This window comes from Xenopus laevis, chromosome 3S, assembly GCF_017654675.1.
Source record: "Xenopus laevis strain J_2021 chromosome 3S, Xenopus_laevis_v10.1, whole genome shotgun sequence".
NCBI lineage: Eukaryota > Metazoa > Chordata > Amphibia > Anura > Pipidae > Xenopus > Xenopus laevis.
The window spans coordinates 47,667,892-47,691,555 of record NC_054376.1 but is presented as its reverse complement, the minus strand read 5'-3'; the positions used below and the strand labels follow the sequence as shown (position 1 = coordinate 47,691,555).

The following is a 23,664-nucleotide window of genomic DNA, read 5'->3' as shown; positions in this document are numbered from 1 at the left end:
TTTCTGGCCTCTGTGCTTCAGTGGCTGCAACCAAAAAAATTTATATTTTCAGCATTTATATGGCATAATTTTTCTGTCAACTGTGCTTCAGTGGCTGCGACCAAAAAAATGCATGTTTTCTGCATTTATATGGCATAATTTTTCTGGCCTCTGTGCTTCAGTGGCTGCAACCAAAAAAGTTTATATTTTCAGCATTTATATGGCATAATTTTTCTGTCAACTGTGCTTCAGTGGCTGCGACCAAAAAAATGCATATTTTCTGCATTTATATGGCGTAATTTTTCTGGCCTCTGTGCTTCAGTGGCTGCAACCAAAAAAATTTATATTTTCAGCATTTATATGGCATAATTTTTCTGGCAACTGTGCTTCAGTGGCTGCGTCCAAAAAAACTGGGCAAACAATGTCTACAAGGTCAACGTATGGCGAAAAATGACTATTTTCAGCATTTATATGGCATATTTTTTCTGGCAACTGTGCTTCAGTGGCTGCGTCCAAAAAAACTGGGCAAACAATGCCTACAAGGTCAACGTATGGCAGTTGTTTAAAGAGAACAGTAGATTACTAGCCAGCAAAGCTACCTAAGCTAAAATGTCCCTCAAATCCCTGCAGACTTCTGTCCCTCCAATACAGAGCAGTATCAAGCAGATTACTAGCCAGCAAACTTACTATCATCTGTCCCTGAAATCACTAACAGCTCTCCCCTACACTATCTCTTCCAAGCACACACAGGCAGATTTTTCAGATACATTTTTGCCCTTGATCCCCTCTGGCATGCCACTGTCCAGGTCGTTGCACCCTTTAAACAACTTTAAAATCATTTTTCTGGCCAGAAATGTCTTTTCTAGATGTTAAAGTTCGCCTTCCCATTGAAGTCTATGGGGTTCGCGAACCGTTCGCGAACCGCTCGCATTTTTGCGCAAGTTCGCGAATATGTTCGCGAACTTTTTTTCCGACGTTCGCTACATCCCTACATTCCATATCTGTTTATATAAAAACTACTGGTGCCCAAATGACTGCTCCAGGTGTGACAATGCCTTCCTCAGTGAATTCCCATGTTAGAGTGTCCCTTGTGCTCTGCTGACATTAGTCAGGGGCAGCCAGTGCAACATTACACTAGTGATGAACTCTAAATTCACACTTTCATAAATCTGCCCCATAGTGTTTATGCATCCAGTGAAATAGCATACAAAGAACTATAGCAATGGGGAATATACATTATGTCTGCTACCGGTTACACTGGGTTATTAGAACAGAGCGACTTCTGTGCAGCCATAAACTTTACTTTACGTCCATAACCACAAAAACATTCAAAAAGTTATTTAAGAAATCTGAAATAACACGGCAACGTGTTGAAGTCACGCTTTTGCTTTCTAAAAGTAGAAAAGAGCCCTGTGTGTATAGCGTCAGGCTATTGAAACCATGAATAAAAACATTAAAAGGGATTTTCTGTACATTAGTTTTTGGCAAAGGAATCTGTGATGTGTGTGTGTGTTTTGGAAGAGAGTATTATGCTTGGCTGGGTTTCAGGAACGATTCTTTCCTAAATGCTCATTTTCTTGTTTGCGCACAGTACATTTACCCTTGAAACTTGAACACAGCAGTCGTTTTGCTACTGATTGGAGGAAAATACCATACCTCGAGGTGGCAGGTCCCTGGTTCCTCCTGCAGGCACGCTGCCCTGTATGTGCCAAATGGATTGGAAGACGTGTGAATCTTTGCAGCTAGTCATTCTCTTGCTTTTAGAACAGCCTGGAGATTGTCCCTGATCCCTAAATGGGTCTATGAGCAGCAGCACAGGAACTACATAGACTTTGACCCTTTCCAAGTTCCTACACTCGGGAGAAAATCACAGCCTTTTTCAAACCTAAAGAGAGAATTGTAATGCCAACACACTTGTTTGTTCATTAAATGCAGAACATTCAGATGGGAAGAGGAGTGTGTACTAATGCAAAGGAGTCAACCCAACGTGTTATCAGAATCACTGTGTTTGCTGATCTACAGCTCACCATAACTACAGCCTCTGCTCTTCCCTGTGCAACAGAATTCAGGTTTCTGAAATGGCAAATAATGCACAGAAAGTGATAAAGAATGCTTTGTAAAGGGTTAGGACTGTATTCACTGGGCCGCGGACAGTCCTGAACTGAGCCGCCGAGACTAACGACGACGCGCCTGAATTGGATGACCAGTTGCCACTGACCCCCCCAACCCCCACCCGACCAGGAAATCTTCGGATTATTGCACAAAACCCAGCGCCGATCAGGATATCTTCGGGACATCGCCCATTGACTTCTACATGAACTCGGCAGGTCTGAGTTGGAGTACTTTTTTATTCGGACTTTTAACACCTTTGTCATATTTGATCAAATCAGTGCCTGGGGGACACTGTGAGATTAGCAGCCATTAACCCAGAGAAGTGTCTGACTCTGTAGTGTGATTATTGGCTACAGTTTTTCAGTAGATACGTCAGTATGTAGATGTGGCAAAGCTGAAGGACTTCCAGCAGTTTCAATTAAATTGCTTACACTTCCCTAAGGGTGGTGGCACACGCTGCTACTTGTGGAGATTAGTAGCCCAGCGACAAATCGCCTCTTCTTTGGCGACTAATCTCCCCTAAATGCCTGCCCGCCAGCTAGAATGTAAATTACCGATGGGATGGCACTTGGATCGCTTTGTTTTTCCAAAGTCGCCGGAAGTTGCCTCACGAGGAAACTTTGGGCAACTTTGGAAAGTCGAAGCAATCCGAGTCCCATCCCGTCATCGATTTACAGAGCCATGCATTGGGCTTTGTACCCGCAGGTATCCGCATAATACCCACAAAGCAGTCTGCATTTGGGTGGAAACCCTCCTATCTACTGATGGTGTGGATGGTCTCAGGTATACTGAGTAGGTGGGCTGCTCAGGATGCCGGGAGTTTTGCTGAACTAGATCCATGCAGTGGGAAGTACAGTGTGGAAGTAATAATGTGGTACAGACAAATCAGTTTGAGGTTAAACATATCTGGCATATCAAGGGTCGAAGTGAAAATTTGAGTTTTTTTAAGTGGAATTCAACTAGGGAATAGTTAAAATTCGATTCGAGTTTTTTTAAAAAAAAAATCTAATTTGATTTTCGAAATGTATCATGTACTGGCCCTTTAAGAATTTGAATTTGACTATTCAGCAGCTTAAACCAGACGAATTGCTGTTGTAGCCTATGGGGGGCTTACTGGGATCAATTTGGAGAAAAAACTTGAACCAAATTCGTTTCAAGTTTGCGGGTCGATCCCATTCTTCCGAGTTTGAAACATATAAAAATGTTTGAAACATTTCGATTGGTCATTTTTTTCCCGAGTTCATGGGAGTGAACCATTAACTCATTAACTCTAAATTCGACCCTTGATAAATCTGCCCCTTATTTTCTTCTCTGTTACTTTCTTTGTTGGATTTTACCTTAGTGTCCCAGGCAATAACTCCAGGGTAGAATGTGGAAGGGTTATTATAGTGCATCAAAAGCTACAGCGTGGGAATCTAGAATAGATAAGGATATGAGTCTGTGTGTGAATATTCTCTTTCAGTTCTGCACTGTGAATTTTATCCTACTGCCTGGATATTATCTTGTTTAGGCTTCCAGTGCACAACATTAGTCAGGTATAACTGCAGTCTTTGACCAGCCGCTGTCACAAAGGTTGGCTTTTGTCCATTGTTCCTCTGGGGTATCTGAGCCCAGTGGGGACATCACAGCAAGAGCCCAACCTGCCCAGTCGTGGGGCCTCCACCTCACTTGCAAACGTCACTGGTATTTTTCCAGCAAAAACACTGTCAGCGCAATTCTTCCAAGGCGCATTAAACCCGAAAGGCACATGAATGAAAATATTTGTCATGCCACTAACTTTATTTACTTTGCTATTACAGTCAATGCAATTGAAAGCCTAGAGTTATTCACTGTAATATTTTCTTTTTGAAAAAATTCAAGTAATAAATTATAGAAACCCAAGTATGAAAAAAAAACCACGAGAAACTATTTGCGACATTTGAAGAAAGAAAACTTGTGAAATGTTGCTAAATCTTCCTGTCTGTGTGTGTGTGGGGGGGGGCTGAATAACTAAGCAAACAGCAAGGACTTTTTCAAACATATAGGGGGTTATTTACTAAAATCTGAATTTTTCCGATTTGTTAATAAAAAAAATCCAACCAAATTAGAATTCAGGATTTACCCTCATTAAAAAAACACAAAAAAATCCGGATCGACAAAAACTGCGACTTTTTAGGATTGTCTCTCAAAAACCGTGAAAAAAATTAGTTTCTTTCCCCCACTAAAAATTCAAATTTTATAGTTAAAAAAACTCAGGTAATTTTGCCTGGTCATAAATAACCCCTGGCAAACTGAATCTGGACCCCTGGCAAGCGAGCCCCACAAAACTCTATATTTTAGAAGGCGCCAGTTTTAGAATTGAAAATAAATGTCTTTGATGAAAAAATACGGAAAACCGCAGTTTGCCAAAATTAGTGATTTCAAAATCAGCACTTTGTAGCTTCTTACATGTCATATGCCCTTAGGCGCAAAGAAACATTTTGACAAATATGAATGAGTCTGAATTGTTTGGTGCCACATAGACATTTGATTAGTCAAACTATGAGGCACATAAGATAAATACAGGTATGAGACCGTTATCCAGAATGCATGGGACATGGGGTTTTCCATAAAAGGATCTTTCCACAATTTGGATCACGATTCCTTACGTCTACTAAAAATCATTTAAACATGATTAAACCCAATAGGACTGTTTTGCATCCAGTCAAGATTCATTAGATCATAGTTGGGATCAAGTGAAAGGTACTATGTTTTTACTACAGAAATTATTTTACATTATTATTAATCTTTACAGAGAAAAATCGGTGAAAAGATTTTAAATTATTTGATTTGGGAGATGGCCTTCCAGTAATTCAGAGCTTTCTGTATAAAAGATCCCATACTTGTAATGCATACTCATTTCAACAAAGGATTCTGGCATCTACAGTATACATCTCCTATCACTCGAAAAGCTGACCCAACCCTTACTTACCTGCTCTCAACCCATCTGTAACTATCTGTATTTATAGGCCTATGCCCAACCCACCCATCTATGATGTCACTGAAGAGGTGGGGCAAAGCAGCAGAAATGGGACACAGTAAGATCACAGATGGGGTGGACTGAAGGAAGAGTTCATCTTGTTGCCTATAAAGGATGTATGGATGCTCGGCCAAACCAGCCTAAATCTGTGCGTCTCATGGGTTTCAGGCCGGCAGACACAACACTACTCTGTTTTATAACTCTCTGTATTGAATATTTACATAAACTCCCTTGAAATTTCATCCCCTAGCCTAGCGGGCCAATTGTTGTAAAATCATTTGCTACTCACTACATTAAGAGGCAGATTTATTAAGGTTCAAATTTTTGATTTTTTTTTTTGTCAAAACTGTCAAATTTGAGTTTTTAAAAAAAATCGACTTAGATTTTCATGATTTATCATGCTCTGGCACTTCAGAATTTGAATTTGACTATTCGCTACCTAAAACCTGCCGAATTACTGTATAAGTCAATAGGAGAGGTGCAGTGGCCAATTTGGAGTTGTTTGTAGCATTGCTGACATTTGCGGACACAAGATCACAGCTCCCTGGCAGATATAAGAACAACACACTTAGGGGCATATTTATCAAGGGTCAAATTTCGAATTCGAAAAACTTCAAAATTCAAAAAGACCAACCGAAATTAAGTCTAAGCTTTTTTTGGCCGTATAGGTCCGTTTTCAATCGTATAGGTTCGTATTCGGCCGAAGTCCACCAATTGACTCCAAAGGTTCTAGGAGGTCTCCCATAGGCTACAACAGCAATTCGGCAGGTTTTAGATGGCGAATGGTCAAATTTTTAAAGAGACAGTACATGATAAATTTCGATATTCTAATTTTTGAATTTTTTTCAAATTCAAAATCGAATTTGGATGATTCCCTAGTCAAAGCACACAAAACATAGCTCGAAATTCGAAAATTAACCTTGACCTTTGATAAATCGGCCCCATAATGGTAAAAATCCAGGTCCCACTGTGACTCCATTCAGTTACATTGAGTAGGAGAAACAACAACCTGCCAGAAAGCAGATCCATACTGAAGTTCTGGATCTTTCTGAAAGCGCATGACCAGGCAAAATGAACTGAGATGGCACCTACACACTAATATTACAACTAAAAAAAATACCCTTGTCGGGTTAGGAAAGAAATTTTATATTGTAGAGTGAACTATTTTCAGGGTCAACAGTGTAATTTAGAAATTAAAAACGACATCATAAAAATCATGACAGAATGACTTTATTGGAGAAGCAATGGAATCCATTAGAAGAGCTGCGGGGGAAGAGAAGCTCTGCTGATCCATTTGATACAACCCCACATGGCACAGTAATGTCCCTTTGTCCCGGTACATTAGTTGTTTCTTGATTTCTTTAGAAGTGTAAATAATGTGAGGACTGTACACAATAAGCTGGAAATAAGACACTTGTAATGCAAATATAGAATTTTATTTGACTGCAATTTAATTATGAAAGGTGTAAAATGATGCATTACAAAACAGAAAACTAGGTTCATGAACTGCATATCTTAAATACCACTGTACATTTTAAAACAATCAAAACAACGGGTAAGTGGGGAACCTCGAATAAAAGATGGATTGTGAGAAAACAAATATACAGAAGGGGCCGGTACTAAATTGGCAGAATTTGAAAGGGAAGTACTGCCTGCACCTGGGTTACAGGTTTGGGACCCAGCCACCCGGACTCACCTCATAACCCTCACTGCCGTGGAACAGTTCTGAAGGCATTGCTGGTAGATCTGTGTAAAGTATAAGCAGGCATTCCCATTGAAAGGCTAAAAATCAAGAGAGGCCCAAAGCTATTGGCACATTAAGTCATTGGTGAGTTAATCAGGTCTGTAACAGTCCAGGAAACAGAAGAGCAGGCACTCAAACAAAGGCAATCTTCCACCAGGCGAATAAGAGCAATTGGTATAAATGTATGTCAAAAAATATATAGATACAGCCTTACGTATTTTGTGTTACAAACACTATGGGGCAGATTCACTAAAGGGCGAAGTGACTAACGCTAGTGCAAATTCGCCAGCGTGACGTCATTTTGTTACTTCGACGATTTACTAATGGGTGCTGGCAGAAATTCGCTAGTGAAGTGGACCTACTCTAGTGCTACTTCACACCCTTACGCCAGGCAAAGTTGCACTATGACGAAGGGACGTAACTACGCTAATTCACTAACTTGCGCATTTTACTGAACATTACCTCTTGCGCCAGACTTGCCTTCGCCACCTCAGACCAGGCGAAGTGTAATAGAGTAGATAGGGATTGCTTCAAAAAAAGTTGAAATTCTAAGTCCCAAAAAACGCTGGCGTCTTTTCATTTTTTAAGGGTGATAGGCTGAAAAAGATCGTACATTTTTTGGGGTACCCTCCTTCCCCCCTACATTTCCTAACATATGGCACCTAAACTATATAGTGGGCACATGTATAGGGCAAAATAACAACTCTATTTTATTTTATGAAGCTTTCCCAGGCATGTGTAGTGTAATGTATTTGCTGCTACATATACGTCCATTGTACTTTAACTTGCCGCTGTATGCAAATTAGGCATCGCTAGTGTAACTGCGCTTTCTTTGACGAATTAACGCTAGCGCAACTTCGCTACCTTTCGCCTCCCTGAGCGCAACTTCGGATTTTAGCGAATTAGCAGCGCCCTGGTGAAGTGTGGCGAAGCCTGCGCTAGCGCAACTCCGCAGGTTAGTGAATTTGCGCCTAGGTCCTATAACTAACTATAACTGTAACACAAAATGCGTAAGGCTGTGTATATCTATCTATCTATCTATCTATCTATAGATATATATATATATATTTTTTTTTTTTACATAACACATTTATACTACCCTAATTGTTCTTATTCGCCTGATGGAAGATTGCCTTTGTCTGAGTGCCTGCTCTACTGTTTCCTGGTTTGATCCACTCTCCTTGCTGAAGGCTCAGGGTGGTGTGCCTGGGCATCTTCCTGGTTGTGGTGAGTTACTACCTGATCTGCAACAGTGCCAAGAGACAGATGCTCACTGCTGGTACCAGTGGTATGTAATGATCCCAATTTCTGTACAGTAAAACTAATCTGATTTCATGCATTTACAAAGCATGACAGAAGTAGGGCGTGTTACCAATGCAGCAATGGCACTAGTAAGGAGAATAACTGAGGAGCTGATGCTACTACTGGGACTAAGCAGCAAAGCAATGTCCACACTGAAGCTATGTACCATGTAGAACACCATAAATGATTTTTACTGGGAAAAGTAAGCAACACCCAGAGCTTTTAAGTCAAAGCAAAGACAATCTCCCCTGTTTAAAGTTAGACGGGTAAGCAACCAGATTTTGTCAGCTTACAGCTTCCATAAACCCCCAGTAGAGTCTTGGCTGTTGGTGGGATGCTGGGAGTTGTAGTCCCAATAATATCTGGAGGACTACAGCTGAAGTAAGAGATGCTTGATTTATCATAGGGCATTAACCATTTCAGTGATGGGGTGGGCTATGCCCTATTATAAAGCCAAAGTGACAATGTATGCTTAATTTTGTTTGTGTAGAGCAGTGGTCCCCAACCAGTAGCTCGTGAGCAACAAATTGCTCTCCAACCCCTTGGATGTTGCTTCCAACCTCTTGGATGCTGCTCCCAGTGGCCTCAAAGCAGGTTCTTATTTTTGAATTCCAGGCTTGGAGGCAAGTTTTGGTTGTATAAAAACCAGGTGCACTGCCAAACAGAGCCTCAATATAGGTTGACAATCCACATAGGGGCTACTAAATGGCCAATCACAGCCCTTATTTGGCACCCCGGGAACATTTTTCATGCTAGTGTTGTTCCCCAACTCCTTTTACTTCTGAATGTTGCTCACGGGTTCTAAAGGTTGGTTGATCCCTGGTGTAGAGCATATTCCTGTACATGCAATCCAGCCATTCCATGAAAGGCTTTTACTGCACAGGAATAGGAGCACTACAATCAAAGTGGAAGAAGAATAGTCTGACCTAAAGACAAATGCATTTGAGTATTTGGGAAGTGTCCAAGATATTCTGTTTTGTTACCAGAAGCCATAACATCCTGGAACGGTAATCAGAAAAGGAAATATCAAGGGCAGCTTGCTAAAAGAAAAAAAAAAAGATATGAAAAAACCACTACACAAGGTCTTCTCACTGCCAAACACTCCAACAGCCCTTTAATGTCGTGGGCACCCGTGCCCATTGGCATAGATCATCAATGAACGTCACCCAAAGTTCTATCGTGTAGCCAAAGAACCAGATAACACAGTCATTCTAGTAAATAAACGGAAATAACATAAATAACGTTTGGGTCTCTGAATTACACAATGAATGAATCGATCCATCTTTCAATTTTGGACAAATCATACATAAAGGTTTCATAGAAATGTACTTTACAGATAAATTACTACATATAATATACTAAAAGGCTAATCTTCATTACAATACAAAATCTACATTAAAAACCATCTCGCTCTTATTTTTTGAGTAAAACACGTCATAAGTGCATGTGTGAGTTTACGGACTGATTTCAGAACTTGAGAACCAAAGCAGAAAAATAGGGCGGAATAACCTTATTCTGGGAAACAAAGAGAATATTATGTCCCTTTTTAGCAACCAATGAGCAGTAGCTTCCTCTTATATTCTAGGAAGAAAGGGGGTCCCGCTGATGTGCCCAATGTCCCAGTATTACTGAAAGGATGTTTAATTGATGTTTAATTGAAACTGCAATGCTATCAATAAGCCATTCACTACCTGTGTGGTAATAAAAACATAAACTGTAGGATTATAGAGAATGTGTACATAATCTCATATATCTGTAGAATTATACAGAATGTGCACATACTATCATGCTTAAAGCACTGCGTATCTTGACAGCGCTATATAAATAAATGATGATGATGATGATGATGCTAAAGAAAAATATAACTTATTTATTCATTTTGAATTTTTAATAAATGCTCAGCAAGACAATGGTGTGCCGAATGATGCCCCCACTTCAAACCATGACAGCACTAGTACAGGAATTTGTAGATAAATCTTGTTGGAAAATGTTGCATGGTTAGAGGTAATTTAGTAGCACCTCCCGAGCCAAAAATTGAAAATCACCCACGTGCCATTGCAGTTACACCTGTGGGTCTTACTGTAACCATAATGGTATGGATGAAGTGTGGGTTGAAGGGTCTATGGTGGGAGAATGCAGATAGGACAGGCCTAGCTACAGAGAGTACAGACAGCTCAACAAACCAGGCAATGGAACATGAGGTGGGTTCAAGCATCTTACCTCTACTCCATGGAGAAAAATGCTCCAAATCACCCCCATTTACATGTATGACCAGGGCCTGCAAGTGCACTCAATTGCAACTGTCAAATTAAACCATTGATGTATCAGGCAAGTAACTGCATCCATGCTTGCAGTTGATACATACATGAGAATGGGGGTCATTTTGAGTGTTTTGCACTGTGCCCACGGAGCTAATCATTGCTGTGGGGGATAATTTCTCAGAACTGCTTCATGTATATATGTGCTTTGGATATGTTTTGGATATGTTAAATGAGGGATCAAACCTCCATTTCTTAAATTGCCAATATCCCCCTCCCCCTCCCCTGCAAGTTCAGTGAATAGGACTTGAACAAATGTTTAGCCAGTCTAAATCTGCAAGACTGCACTGGTAGTGAGTAGCAATTGAATTGCTAGTTAATTTATGCTGTAGCCTAGCTGGTGGTGTTCAGCTGGGGAAACATCATCATGAGCTTTAACTGCAGTGACAGGCCACTATCAGCACATTTGAAAGTTTTTGACTAAAATGCAGTCAGTTTCCATTTTAGCCAAATACAGATAGCAAAGGCAGATTTGTAAGGTTTTCTGCTGGAGGGGAAATATGCAGTATCAAATTGCTTAGAAGGCAGTATTATTTCTCACCCCCACTAAAATGTGGTGTCAGCCCTCTCCACTGAGCAATAGTCAGTCTGGTCTCAATAAAGAAAGCAGCTGCAAAACTGTTATTTTTATTACATCTAACCTGTTTATCAAGGATATTGTTGAGTATCATCCACTCTCTAGTACTATATCTTACAGCACCCACTGCCAGTCTGGGAACAGTAGTTCATGAGCACAAACGGGGTGATTCAGACATCCCTGGATTAGACACTTCTGATTTTTGAATGCGCATTTTTCTTGTAACCAAACAGGGTGAAGAAAATGACACACAATGCAACACACAGGTTTGTGATCTTCAAAAATGACCATGATAAACAAGTGTAATGTTCTTCTCTACACCATCAAAACCAAATGGTTACTAAAAACCCACTAAGTAAAATAAATGGTGCCGTAAAATTGAAAATAATCTCACTGGGTAAAGGCTAACGCCACACGGGGTTGATCCTTGGCCTGTGGAAAAAACAAGCTACAATTAAACCCCTGGTAATGGCAAATCACTGGACTATTCTAAAGCAAAAACAACTGTACTACACATGTGACAAACACACAGATTTGTGAAGAAAGCTTGTGGGATGCTGGAGCAAGGCACTACTGCACAGTGAAAAGGATTTCTCAGAAACACAATTACACTGATAGTGTTAGCCTATTGCACTCTTTCCTATGGCAAGTATTTTGCCAGTGGGATTAACAAATTACATAAGGTTTCCCACGAGTCATTTGTAGGATTAATATATGGCTACTTTCAAATCCAAATTATGCCATATTAAAAAAATAAAAAGGCATTATAGATGATTGTAAAAATCTAGAATAAAGGGAGATTTGATTGTTTTGTATGTCCATAGAAACTGGCTGGTGATTAACCCAATGAGTAATTTGGTCAAGGAAGACCAATATTTACTATTAAAAAATTTCCGGTTTAAAAAAATATATCAACAAGCTGATGCCGCCTGAACGTAATTGTACTCTCTATATATTATATTGGCTGATTTCCCATAAATTCAGCTCTTCCATTTACTGCTTCTGTTGGAAACAGCATTGCGTTCTGTAGTTATGAAGCAGACATCTGAAGATAAGTAGGAAAAAGTTTAAACCAATGAGAAGAGCTGGGTTAGAAGGCTAGTCAGGTTGGACCACAAGGGAAAAACAACTGTGAAAATAGAATTATCCGGCTATGGGGTTTCATTCAGATGGCTAATATTAAGGCACTAAACGTTTCATTTCATATTGTTATTTTGGTATGATTTCATACCATATATCAATGTTGGCAGCAATTCATGTCAAAGTTCAAACAAACCTGGTCATTAAGTTATTATTTCGCAAAGGATGAGGTCAGTGGTTTCAGTCTATGTAACATACAGAATGATGTTTATCCAAGTCTGTATGACTAATGGTGGATGTCCTTTTTGTTTCCTTTTAATGTAAGATGCAAGGTCACATATATCCATATACATGAATCCTTCACTACCAGAGGAGCTCCAGAGCACTGGTTCATGTGTTGCACGTCTCTGATGATAAAAAAGAGTAAGGCCATGGCACATTGTAGTCTTAAAAAATTTAAAAGGTGGCTTCACAGAGAAATGTAGGTGGTTCTCTAAATTACTGGCTTTCTTTAAACAAAGACATTTTGTCCCAGACCTTTTTGAAAACATTTTCCCCTTCTTGTCCAGTAAAATATAAATGTTAAATAACGGTTGGGAAGCTCCAACATTTCTGTTTTTTAAGGACCATAAGAAGTAAAATTAGTGACGGTATATATGTTCAAGTCTTTCTGCTACCCAAACGGACTCTTTTCTCTCTGTAAGTGCAGACTGTACTCTGCTTGGAGTCTGGATCACAGCTTGTCCGAACGGAAACTGTCCTCTATTGAGGGGTCAGGCAGAACCATGTCTGGGTCACTTAGCATGCTAAGCCCATCTAGGCTCAGAGGTCCAAGTTTCAGCTCATCATCCAACTGAAATGTATTATCTGCATCAAAACCCAGCTCAGAAACACCAGCAACAGCATTGCTAATGTCCTTTGATAAACTGTTGCTTGAGTCATCTGTGGAAAAACACACACAAAATGTAAAAAATAAATAAAATTCTACCAATGGGAGCTAAAATACATCCCACTAACTTAAAGGGATCCTGTCATCGGAAAACATGTTTTTTTCAAAACGCATCAGGTAATAGTGCAACTCCAGCAGAATTCTGCACTGAAACCCATTTCTCAAAAGAGCAAACAGATTTTTTTATATTCAATTTTGAAATCTGACATGGGGCTAGACATTTTGTCAATTTCCCAGCTGCCCCTGGTCATTTGACTTGTGCCTGCACTTTAGGAGAGAAATGCTTTCTGGCAGGCTGCTGTTTTTCCTTCTCAATGTAACTGAATGTGTCTCAGTGGGACATGGGTTTTTACTATTGAGTGTTGTTCTTAGATCTACCAGGCAGCTGTTATCTTGTGTTAGGGAGCTGCTATCTGGTTACCTTCCCATTGTTCTTTTGTTTGGCTGCTGGGGGAGGGGGGAGGGGGGGGGGGAGGGGGAGGGAGGGGGGTGATATCACTCCAACTTGCAGTACAGCAGTAAAGAGTGATTGAAGTTTATCAGAGCAAAAGTCACATGACTTGGGGCAGCTGAGAAATTGACAATTTGTCTAGCCCCATGTCAGATTTCAAAATTGAATATTAAAAAATCTGTTTACTCTTTTGAGAAATGGATTTCAGTGCAGAATTCTGCTGGAGCAGCACTATTAACTGATTAATTTTGAAAAAAATGTTTTTTTCCTATGACAGTATCCCTTTAATAAAACAAAAAAATGCAGTTAATTTTAAAAGGTCTGAAGTGCAGAAGTCAGTAATAAAATGTAAAGTAGTGTTTACAAAAATTGTATACAAGGTGCAGGGAGTTCCAGTTTCTGGCATGTAAGGGCTGTGATGAGGCAGAATGTCATGGTCTGTAATGTAACTAAGTGCAGGTGACTGAAGATGGCAATTTTACATGCATTTATTGCCTCTATGTAATGAAAAATTTTTTCTGAATAATTATAAAGGTGGCCATAGACACACAGATCCTATCGTACGAATCGAGGATTCTTACGATTTTCGGATCGTGTGTGGCGTGTGCCGACATCTTTCGTCCGGCGGAGATCGGTCAGGTTTGATTTTGACCTGACCGATCCCGCCGGAACCCAGGGAACATCGTAATCGGATCGTTCGGCCATACGGCAGAACAATAAGATTACACCCGTTATAGCCATGTTTGTTAATGGCATATTGGGGAAAGATCCGCTCGTTTGGCGATGTTGCCAAACGAGCGGATCTTTGCATCTATGGCCACCTTAAGCATTAAATCAACCAGAATGCAACCAAACCAGTAAGCAGACTTTCTGAACCTGGTGACCTACCTGTAAGGATTATGTTTGGGACACTCCCACCGCAGTTAGAATACAGATAATTGGGCCGCAGTTGAAAAGAATCCTGCAGATTTCCATGGCTGCCTCCTAGGCCCATTAATGATGCTTGGGAGTACTGAAGATTCATATTCGGATCAAAGAATGCGTTAGTATTGGGAAGGGAGCTGCTTGGGCTTCCAAACATGTCATACTGTTCTTGCTGCAAACAAATGTAAAAATTTATCACAAATGTGAATCTGCCTGCAAGTAGTAACTGAAGTTGGGGGTTAAATTATTAATATGAGTAAAAGTTCTGCAAAGCATAACCCTGGGTGTTCGCTATGGAGTACAGGAACAAACACTTATGCACAATGACATCAGCAACTCATCTTACCCCTAAATGTAGAGAACAAAATTAAAATCTTGCATTGCATTACCTGTGTGCACAAATAATGTTCATTTTTTCAAGTTACTAAGGTTCACCAGTGCAAGTATGGCCAGAGCATATTTCTGCTTACTTTTTGCTCACTGACTGAATACCATACAGGTAGTAGACCTGCTATCCGGAAACCTCTTATTCAGAAAGCTCCAATTTACAGGAAGCTCATATCAAATAGACTCCATTTTAAACAAATAATTAACCATTTTTAGAAATGATTTCCTCTTTATCTGTAATATTAAAAGCATACCTTGTACTTCATCCTAACTAAGATATATATAGTCCTTATTGAAGGCAAAACAATCATACTGGATTTATTTAATGTTTAAATTATATTTTAGTAGATATAAGGTATGGAGATATTTAAAAAGAGATATTTATTAAAAGATCCCTTATCCTGAAGACCCCAAGTCCGAAACTCCTCTTTGCTCTATTATATATGGGCTTGGATTTGGTTTGGGATTCAGAAGAAAGATCTCACCGAATCCCAAAATAGTAGATTCCGCGCATGAAAATTCACTAGATGGCACTAGTTAAATATTACAAAAAGGGGTAGCTGTAGAAATTGTGGGATTGAATTTTTTTTAAGAGAAATCAAACACTAATTTTGTTTTCCTGGCTCTTACTGTAGACAACCAATCACAGTTTATTGCTAAATTATTTATATGGTTACTACTTTGACTGTGAACTTTTCTTAAAGGATGCGGATTTATAATAAGCCCATCATTGGAAGACCTATGCATATGATTTTGTCCCTTCCTTTTTCCAGTGCTTTAAAGGACAAGGAAAGTGTATACATAAATCCTGCTTCAGATATAGGCATACCTTTTGTGTAGTCAGCCTTGCCTTCCAATCGTCTGTGTGTATAGCCTTTGGTGACATCTGCAGGCTGCTTACAGAAATAACCGCACAGTACTGTGTAAAAAAATCCCATGATGCATCCGATCTCAACACAGACAAAGGCAGAGGATTCTGCGCACTGAAAGCGTTCAAAGGGAGCACATGCGCAGTAGAGCTCATATGTGAACAAGCTAACAGAGCAGGAGGACGTGCAAACTGTGCACAAAGCTTGTCCTTGTGCCCTCCCACTTGTATGCGCGCACCAATAGCAACACGTCTAAACGGTTGCTATGGTGACGCCTTGCCGGACTGCCTGTTACTTGTTAGGATCCGTTTTTTTTTTTTTTACTTTACTGTGACGCTCGCGCACGTGATGCGCGTAATAGATTTGGCGCATGCGCATATGAACAACCGGCGCCATCTTGAAAAAAGAAAATGTCGGCGCTGATAACGATGTGCTTCATTTACAGACTAGGATGCGGAACAGGAGAACAGAACGGATTTTGCACTAAAAAACCTAGCGACCAGGTACTTCATAGGGTGGACTTTACAATCATGGGGGATAAAAAAAAATACTTTCCTTGTCCTTTAAGGCTCTAACTCCCAAGCTCGAGACCAGTTTCCTAGTATTGATTGTTGTACAGTGAGCATGTCCTGATCCTTACGGATTATATGTGCATATGACATGGCACTGCATTCATAAACACTATGTGGTCTAAAATGTTTAATTAAAGTAGACATACTAAAACCAGTAAATGCTGGGATTTACAGAACAATATTAATTACCTGCTGCCACAGATATTTCCCCTGCTTTGTAGGTTGCTGATGATCGAAAAAAGAATCTCCAAAGAATCCACTCAGTGAGCTCTATAGAAAATGACAACAAACAGATAAAATATTAAGCTTAGGATTGTTTTTTCTTTTACATTTTCTATATGATTTCAACAATAATTCCAGACAAGTCAAATTCCACTTCATGAATAAGAAATTCCTAAAGTGTTACATGTCCTAATATATTGCTTTTTTCCATTGCCCATGTTTAGAAGGCAGAACGATTATACTGCACTGCCTAGTTTAGACTGTTTTCCAATACCATAATCAACCTACCAAGAAAACAACATCTTTACTATTCCACTCTTTTTTCATATGACTCCACTATTTACATTGAATAAAGACCACCATTCAATTAACTAGTAACCTTGTCGTTATATGCCTAACCAATAGGATATACTCCCACATACAGGAATTTGAGTATTACTTCAACAAAACAACAGAAATCAATAGAATCTAATTAGAAGAGGAGCAGTCACAAAATAGCTATTTCCCAGCATAATACCAACTTACATTAGCCAGGTTCAGATCAAGAGGGGGACAGGGTACTGGTGAAGGAGGCTGGAAGTTTTGAGACTCTGGAGATTCATGCATTTGTTGGTGTGTATGATGAAGCGGAGGTTGGGGTTGATCTGCATATAAGGGATAAGGCGGTGGAGGCTCCAGGGGAGGAAGGGAAAGTGGACTTCGGTCCATAGAAACACCCTGGTAAAAGAAGTTTTACACTTAATTTACTCGTTATTAAAAAAGACCTTCCCCACTTAGCTATTGATTTCTGCATGAATATCAATACACAAATAGGTAAGATTGCCCTGCAATGTAAGAATACACCAAATCAATAAAAACTCCTATCTTTAATGGCTGATCAGTTTGCTGCCTCCACTCATTTTTTTTTCTGTTGCAAACAACTTGCACATGCTGTTTGGCTGCTGGCAATTACATCTCATTTAAAGAAGTTAAATGTCCCTTTTCGTTGCGTCTCATGTTGTATAGCACACTTTATGATATATTAAATATTTTTAACGATGTAATAAGACACAAGCCCTATGCCCTCATGTTGAACAAGGGGGTATATTGCCCATTTAACTGAAACACTGACTACAGCGTGTCATAGATGTAGCTCACCACTGCAGCTTAGTGCAGTGGTGAGTGTTGGTATGCTGCCAACTGCCTGTTTATTATTTCTTCTAAGCATTCAGCATGTAGACATTAACTGTGTCCAGTGTCCAGACTATCCATGTACAGGAGGGATGTTTGCAGGCAAATCAAAAACCAAAAATGGGAAGAGACCCACTATTAGTGAAAAAGTAGCCCAAATAATAACAATAATTAAAATTTAAAAATCTTTATTAGGCCATGCATTATCTCAACATTTCATGCCAAGGTGGGCACTTACTCATACTCATTGGCACGAAACATGTTAGGCTAATGCATGTCCTAATAAAGATTTTTTAAATATTATTTGGGCTACTTTTTCACTAATAGTTGGTCTCTTCCCATTTTTGGTTTTTGATTTACTCTGGTAAACAATGGATAACCCTTTGGACTGGGGGTTTTCTGGGCTGAGACCACTGTGTATAATTTTTTTTAGTTAAATTGGATTTATGATTTTCCTGTTTTAAAAGTAGAACTACACACCACAGCAAAATTACATAAATGTTTGCAGGCAGGCAGTACGTGGAAAACTTACAGAAAATACTGCAGCATTCAGGACAGAAGAGAACAAAGAAGAGAAACCTAAGTTAACATTTAGCCCTAAGATATATGTATATCATTCCTTACCTGTGAATTTAATGGCATGTTCATAGGGCTAGTCGGTGAGAACTGGTTGCTGATGCTACGGTTGGACTCGCTGCCTGGAGTTAAAGTCAGAGGGCTTACAGGAGTGTGCCTGCGTCTTGGGGAACTTCCAAGACCAGAGGTAGGAAGAGAAGGGTTGCTGAGAGAGGAGAGACGCAGAGATGGATGAAGTGCTTGGTTGTTGTGGCCTTGGGGTGTGTGGTTGTTGACATTAGAAGCAAGAGAGCTATTGTTCATCGTTGCCTGGATGGAAGGGTTACTGCGCGTGTTCTGAATACCTGATTGGAAACACAAAAATGGGCATACTTGGATTCTGCAGCTGAAAACTAGACATATGTTTTTTCAGGGGTTATGCAAAGTCAGTAGGTCGGTAGACAAGTGCCCACCCCCCATTTATATTTATGCTCTGAGGACTGAAGATATAGCAGGCAATAAGACTTAATTAGATCCAAACATGTTCTGTTGCTTAGCAGTCTCAAGCACGTGAGATTTAGAGGCACCTGCTATAATCAATTACAGTGATCACAAATCTCCTTATTATATTTCACTGCTTTTGTGTAGTTCCTGTTAGAAGTCATTTATCCTGGCCTTTTTAGATGACTTGAATTAGAAACCTCTCACTCTCCTGCAGACAAATCTCTATTCACGGTTATATAATGGCTGCATTATTAAGGACTGCTTGTAGAACTTGAATGCTTGCGTTTTGATATCAGGGAGTGGGCTGCCTGGCACAATGTTCCTACTGAAGGAAGGAAGCTTTCCATACGCTTTTTTTATTATCTTTATTATTTCTGGCTCACCCCTTAGTCCTCTAGTCCAGCCTTATGCCACTTAGTTGCCTCGTGTCCTACTTTTTATATCAGAAGGGAATCATTTTATATCAGAAGGGAGTCCTTAGTAAATTTTGCATTTGAGCACCAGAGTCGAGTTTATATCCATACTACATTTTTTAAAAAATTTTCTGCAAGCTGCTGTGTCAACACCAAAAGCTTTTAAATGGGCTCTCCTTTTCCTTAGACACATCATAAAGCTGCAGCAATGCAAAATATTCTCCAATTCCATACAGGGAGACTGGCCTAAGTTGCTACAAGGGCTATTTTGCTCCCTATCGTTTCCATGCAAACACTATAATGGAAGTCATAAAACCCAACCACAATTGCGCCATTTTTAGGCATCAGGCAACAGCACCTATAAACTCAGTGGATTCATGTGTGTGTTTTTTGGCGGTATGAAATAACTCTGTGTCTGATAGTAAGCTCTGTAAGCAAGTGAATAGTCATTTTTACAATTTTACTACAACACAATGGTACAGGCCTTACTGAAGAAATTGTTAGTTACTGAACCCTTCCATACCACTGGCCCCTTTGCCTATTGATCAGAAAGGATTTCTACCCTTACTATTTACCATTTCCACAGAATCTGAGAAACTGATTCACACACTGACCCCTGCCCTAGTCACTAAAAAAAACCCAATGTGTGTTCCTTGATATACAAAAACAGTATATACATTTGCTGAGATACTTAAAGGAACAGTGTAAAAAATAAAACGGTTCTGGTTATTATGTTAGACATCTGTTTACTGCAGCCTTTAAAGGCTAACTTTCTTTAAAACAATTTTTATTCTGTCTGTTTACCCAGTTTCACTGAACAGTTATTTAAGTACAGTAAGCAGTAAAGTGAAATAGTAAGGAGCATTGCCAATAACAGTGTCATATATGACTCTCTAAATTCTTGGAGCAGAAGGAATAAAAATAATTACTGTCCCCTGGTCCTTTCTATGCCCCCACCAACCATGCCATCAACTATTCTTACAAATGAGAAATATCAGAGAGTTGCCTGTATATTGAGAGTGCCGTTTTACTGCATTCCAAGATTGCTAAGCCAAGCCTTGTCCTGCCTTCTTGGAAAATGGTGGAAACAAAGCAAAGGAAACATGACATGTTCATCTTTAGATAGTTTCATTTGACAATTATACAGTGAAATAGAAAAAAAAATAAAAAAATAAACAAGGTACAATGATCCTCATAATAATTTCTTTGGAGGTGAACATCACCTTTACATACCTTTACATTTGGCACAGAGCGTTACAAGAAAATGTATTTTATTTACTATTGGTGATAGCTATTAACTATTGGTGATTAGATACAAAGCAAGAAGATAGTAAGAGAACATACTGTAAGGTAAAATAAAGCAGGAAAAAATATTTATACACAGAAGTGTAGGTCATAGTGAGAGGACACTTTGTACATAGTATCCATTCCTATTTTATATAACATTAAAGGGGTTGTTCACCTTTGAGTTATCTTTTAGTATGACGTCGAGAGTGATATTCTGAGACACTTTGCAATTGACTATTATTTTCTATTTTTGAGTTACAGTAGAACCCCCATTTTATGTTTTTCAGGGGACCAGGAAAAAATTTGGTAAAATCCTGGAAATTGTAAAATCAGGGAAATGTGTTAAAGTAACTTTTTCTTCAAGTACTAAAATGCTATAAGCACTGGAGTCCTTTTTGCTTTGAGATACAATATTTACTGTGTTAATAACAAGGGTTAAGCATTGCAGCGTTAATGTTACACTATGGGGGGCATGTACAAGACTCTCTGTCAGTCACATATACAACCTAAAGCAATAAGTGGATTGGTGCAGGACTGTATAAGGGCAGACTAATTGGAAATTACCATTTACAGGGAGAACCATGGCAAATATATATCTGGCTAGTATTTTAAACCTCTTTATTTCACAAATAATAACATTCATAGAGGAAAAAAGGCAGTTTTTGGGAACATCAGGACAGAATTATGATGTAAAATCCGGGAAAACATTACTTAAAATGAGGGAAATGCACCCATTGAAATGCATTATAAATTGGTGGGACCACAAATAAAAAATGTAAAATGTGGGAAAACCTAAAATCAGGGGACTTAAAATCAAGGTTTCACTGTATTTAGCATCTAATTCAGCAGCTCTCCGGTTTGCAGTTTCAGCAATCCAAATTACACTAGCAACCATGCATTGACTTGAATAAGAGTCTGGAATATAAATAGGAGAGGACTGAATAGAAATATGAGCAATATAAAGTAGTAATAACAATAAATGTGTAGCCTTTCAGAGCATTTGTTTTTTAGATGGTGTCAGTGACCCCCATTTGAAGGCTGGAAAGAGTCAGAAGAGAAAGGCAAATAATTAAAAAAACTATAGCAAATAAATAGTGAAGACCAATTGAAAAGTTGTTTAGAAATGGTCATTCTATATCATACTAAAAGTTAATGTGAAGGTGAACCAACCACCCCTTTAAGCTATAATTATAATATAAACTTTTTTTCCACCATAAACAATTTGCTTAAAACGCATAGGGGGTTTGGATAAGGATACTGACGCTACTATGCAATGCTTGCCCTTACAAGTTCTGAAACGGACTGGTTAGTACAGCACTGAAACACATTAAGAATAACACAAACCTGGCGAGCCACTGATGCCAAGATGAGTCATGGCAGCAGGGAGACCTGAGCTGTTCTCAGCGCTAATGTTGGCATAGGCTGTATCGTCCGGATCCAAAGGGGTTGGCAGAGGGGATGGGAAATGCAAGTTTGTGAGATCTGGCAGTGACCCTCCTGTATTAAGGCTCCCCTGAAAATGTGACAGGCTTGCATTTGAATCAGAGGATGGAAAAACTCTAGAGAAAGGAAATATTCAGAATTACTATAAAGTTCATACAAAAATCTCCTACCCAACCATATATATTGGATCATAAATCTTTATGACACTGCTATTTCTGACGGACTAGAACAGTTAGTTGTGTAGGAAACCACTTTAATAAGGGGGGGGGGGTTGCATACACTTTTTCTTGTTAGGATAATAAAATGAGTGCCTGTCTGATCATAAGTAAATGTGTTCCCAGGGATGAATTCTCTCATGGGCTATGTACTGTGTTGATATATTAAGGGAGAGGTAATCTAAATACAGCTGTGGGATCCAGAATGTTTGGGACCTGGGGTTTTCCAGATAAGGGATCCTTCTGAAATTTGGATCACCATACATAAAATCTACAAAAAAAAATTGTAAATGTTAAATAAACCCAATAGTGCTTTCTTTTTACCTCCAATAATGATTAATCACGTTGGTTAGGATCAAGTACAAGGTACTGTTTTATCATAACAATGAAAAAGAAAAAAAAATATTTGATGGATCTCAAACCTGTACAGCCACAACAAAATATCTTCATTCAGTTTGGGGTGTAATGGGTTGTAATCAAGTGCTTATGACATGCCATGAAAAGCACTGAATAGAGATAAGAATGAAACTTACTTGATGCCAGGCACCTCGCAGGACCTTGGACGCGACGTAATACACTGGATCTATGAACAAAAGCAACAAAAACAAGTCAGTAAGAAACACACTGTCATGCATATTCCAGGCAAATCTACAACTAAACCTATATAGCCACAAATTACTTTGGATGGTAATCACAATAATTCTTATTTACTGAAGCAGACAAGAAAAGTGACATTTTCAAATCTGGCATCTTGAGGGGGTGGATAAAACCATGGTGCATAATGGTGCAAATATGGAGACGTCACGTGGACAAACTATCTGAAAACCTTATGCTTTTCAGTTAGCCCAGTACATTTCCTGGCCCTAAATCTGGAGCATTCTGCCAAAACAATAACAAGTTGGAGGTATTGCAAAGGCAATTTTTACAAACATTTACCAACAGGGTGGTGCAGATATATTCACTCAGGCACATACAGGAAGCAATACCAGGGAAAAGCAGCATGCTCTTGCAGACACCTACATTTATAAGTTACTTCCAGTATGCTGCTTTAAAGGGATACTGTCATGGCATCTGCTAATAGTGCTGCCCCAGCAGAATTCTGCACTGAAATCCATTTCTCAAAAGAGCAAACAGATTTTTTTATATTTAATTTTGAAATCTGACATGTCAGTTTCCAGGTGCCCCAAGTCATGTGACTTGTGCTCTGATAAACTTCAGTCAATCTTTTCTGCTGTACTGCAAGTTGGAGTGATATCATCCCCTCCCTCTCCCCCCCCCCCCCCCAGCAGCCTAACAACAGAACAATGGAAAGGTAAAGAGATAACAGCTGCCTGGTAGATCTAAGAAAAGCACTCAATAGAAAAACAACAGGTCCCACTGCATCACATTCAGTTACACTGAGTAGGAGAAACAGCCTGCAAAAAAGCTGTTCCATCCTAAAGCACATAACCAGGCAAAATAACCTGAGATGGCTGCCTAAACACCAATATTACAACTAAAAAAATACACTAGCTGGTTCAGGAATGAAATTTTATATTGTAGAGTGAATTATTTGCAATGTAAACAGTGTAAGTTAGAAATAAAAATACATCA

The 23,664-nt window shown here is 39.3% G+C and overlaps 1 protein-coding gene across 4 annotated transcripts in view; it reads right to left on the bottom strand.

The window, feature by feature from the left end:
* Positions 1–11,411: 11,411 nt before the first annotated feature.
* Positions 11,412–23,664, bottom strand: part of crtc3.S (CREB regulated transcription coactivator 3 S homeolog) — a 75,095-nt gene continuing 62,842 nt past the window's right edge. For 3 of the 4 annotated variants that reach the window (XM_018255373.2, XM_018255374.2, XM_041588271.1), the window contains 7 exons: positions 22,605–22,654; positions 21,758–21,972; positions 18,279–18,574; positions 17,010–17,201; positions 16,452–16,532; positions 14,399–14,606; positions 11,412–13,052 (listed from right to left, as the gene is read on the bottom strand). In XM_018255373.2, the coding sequence (XP_018110862.1) occupies positions 12,844–13,052; positions 14,399–14,606; positions 16,452–16,532; positions 17,010–17,201; positions 18,279–18,574; positions 21,758–21,972; positions 22,605–22,654 (1,251 nt within the window). In that variant the 3' untranslated portion in view covers positions 11,412–12,843. The remainder of the gene's footprint in view (positions 13,053–14,398; positions 14,607–16,451; positions 16,533–17,009; positions 17,202–18,278; positions 18,575–21,757; positions 21,973–22,604; positions 22,655–23,664) is intronic. The other variant, XR_001935067.2, reaches the window with a different exon arrangement.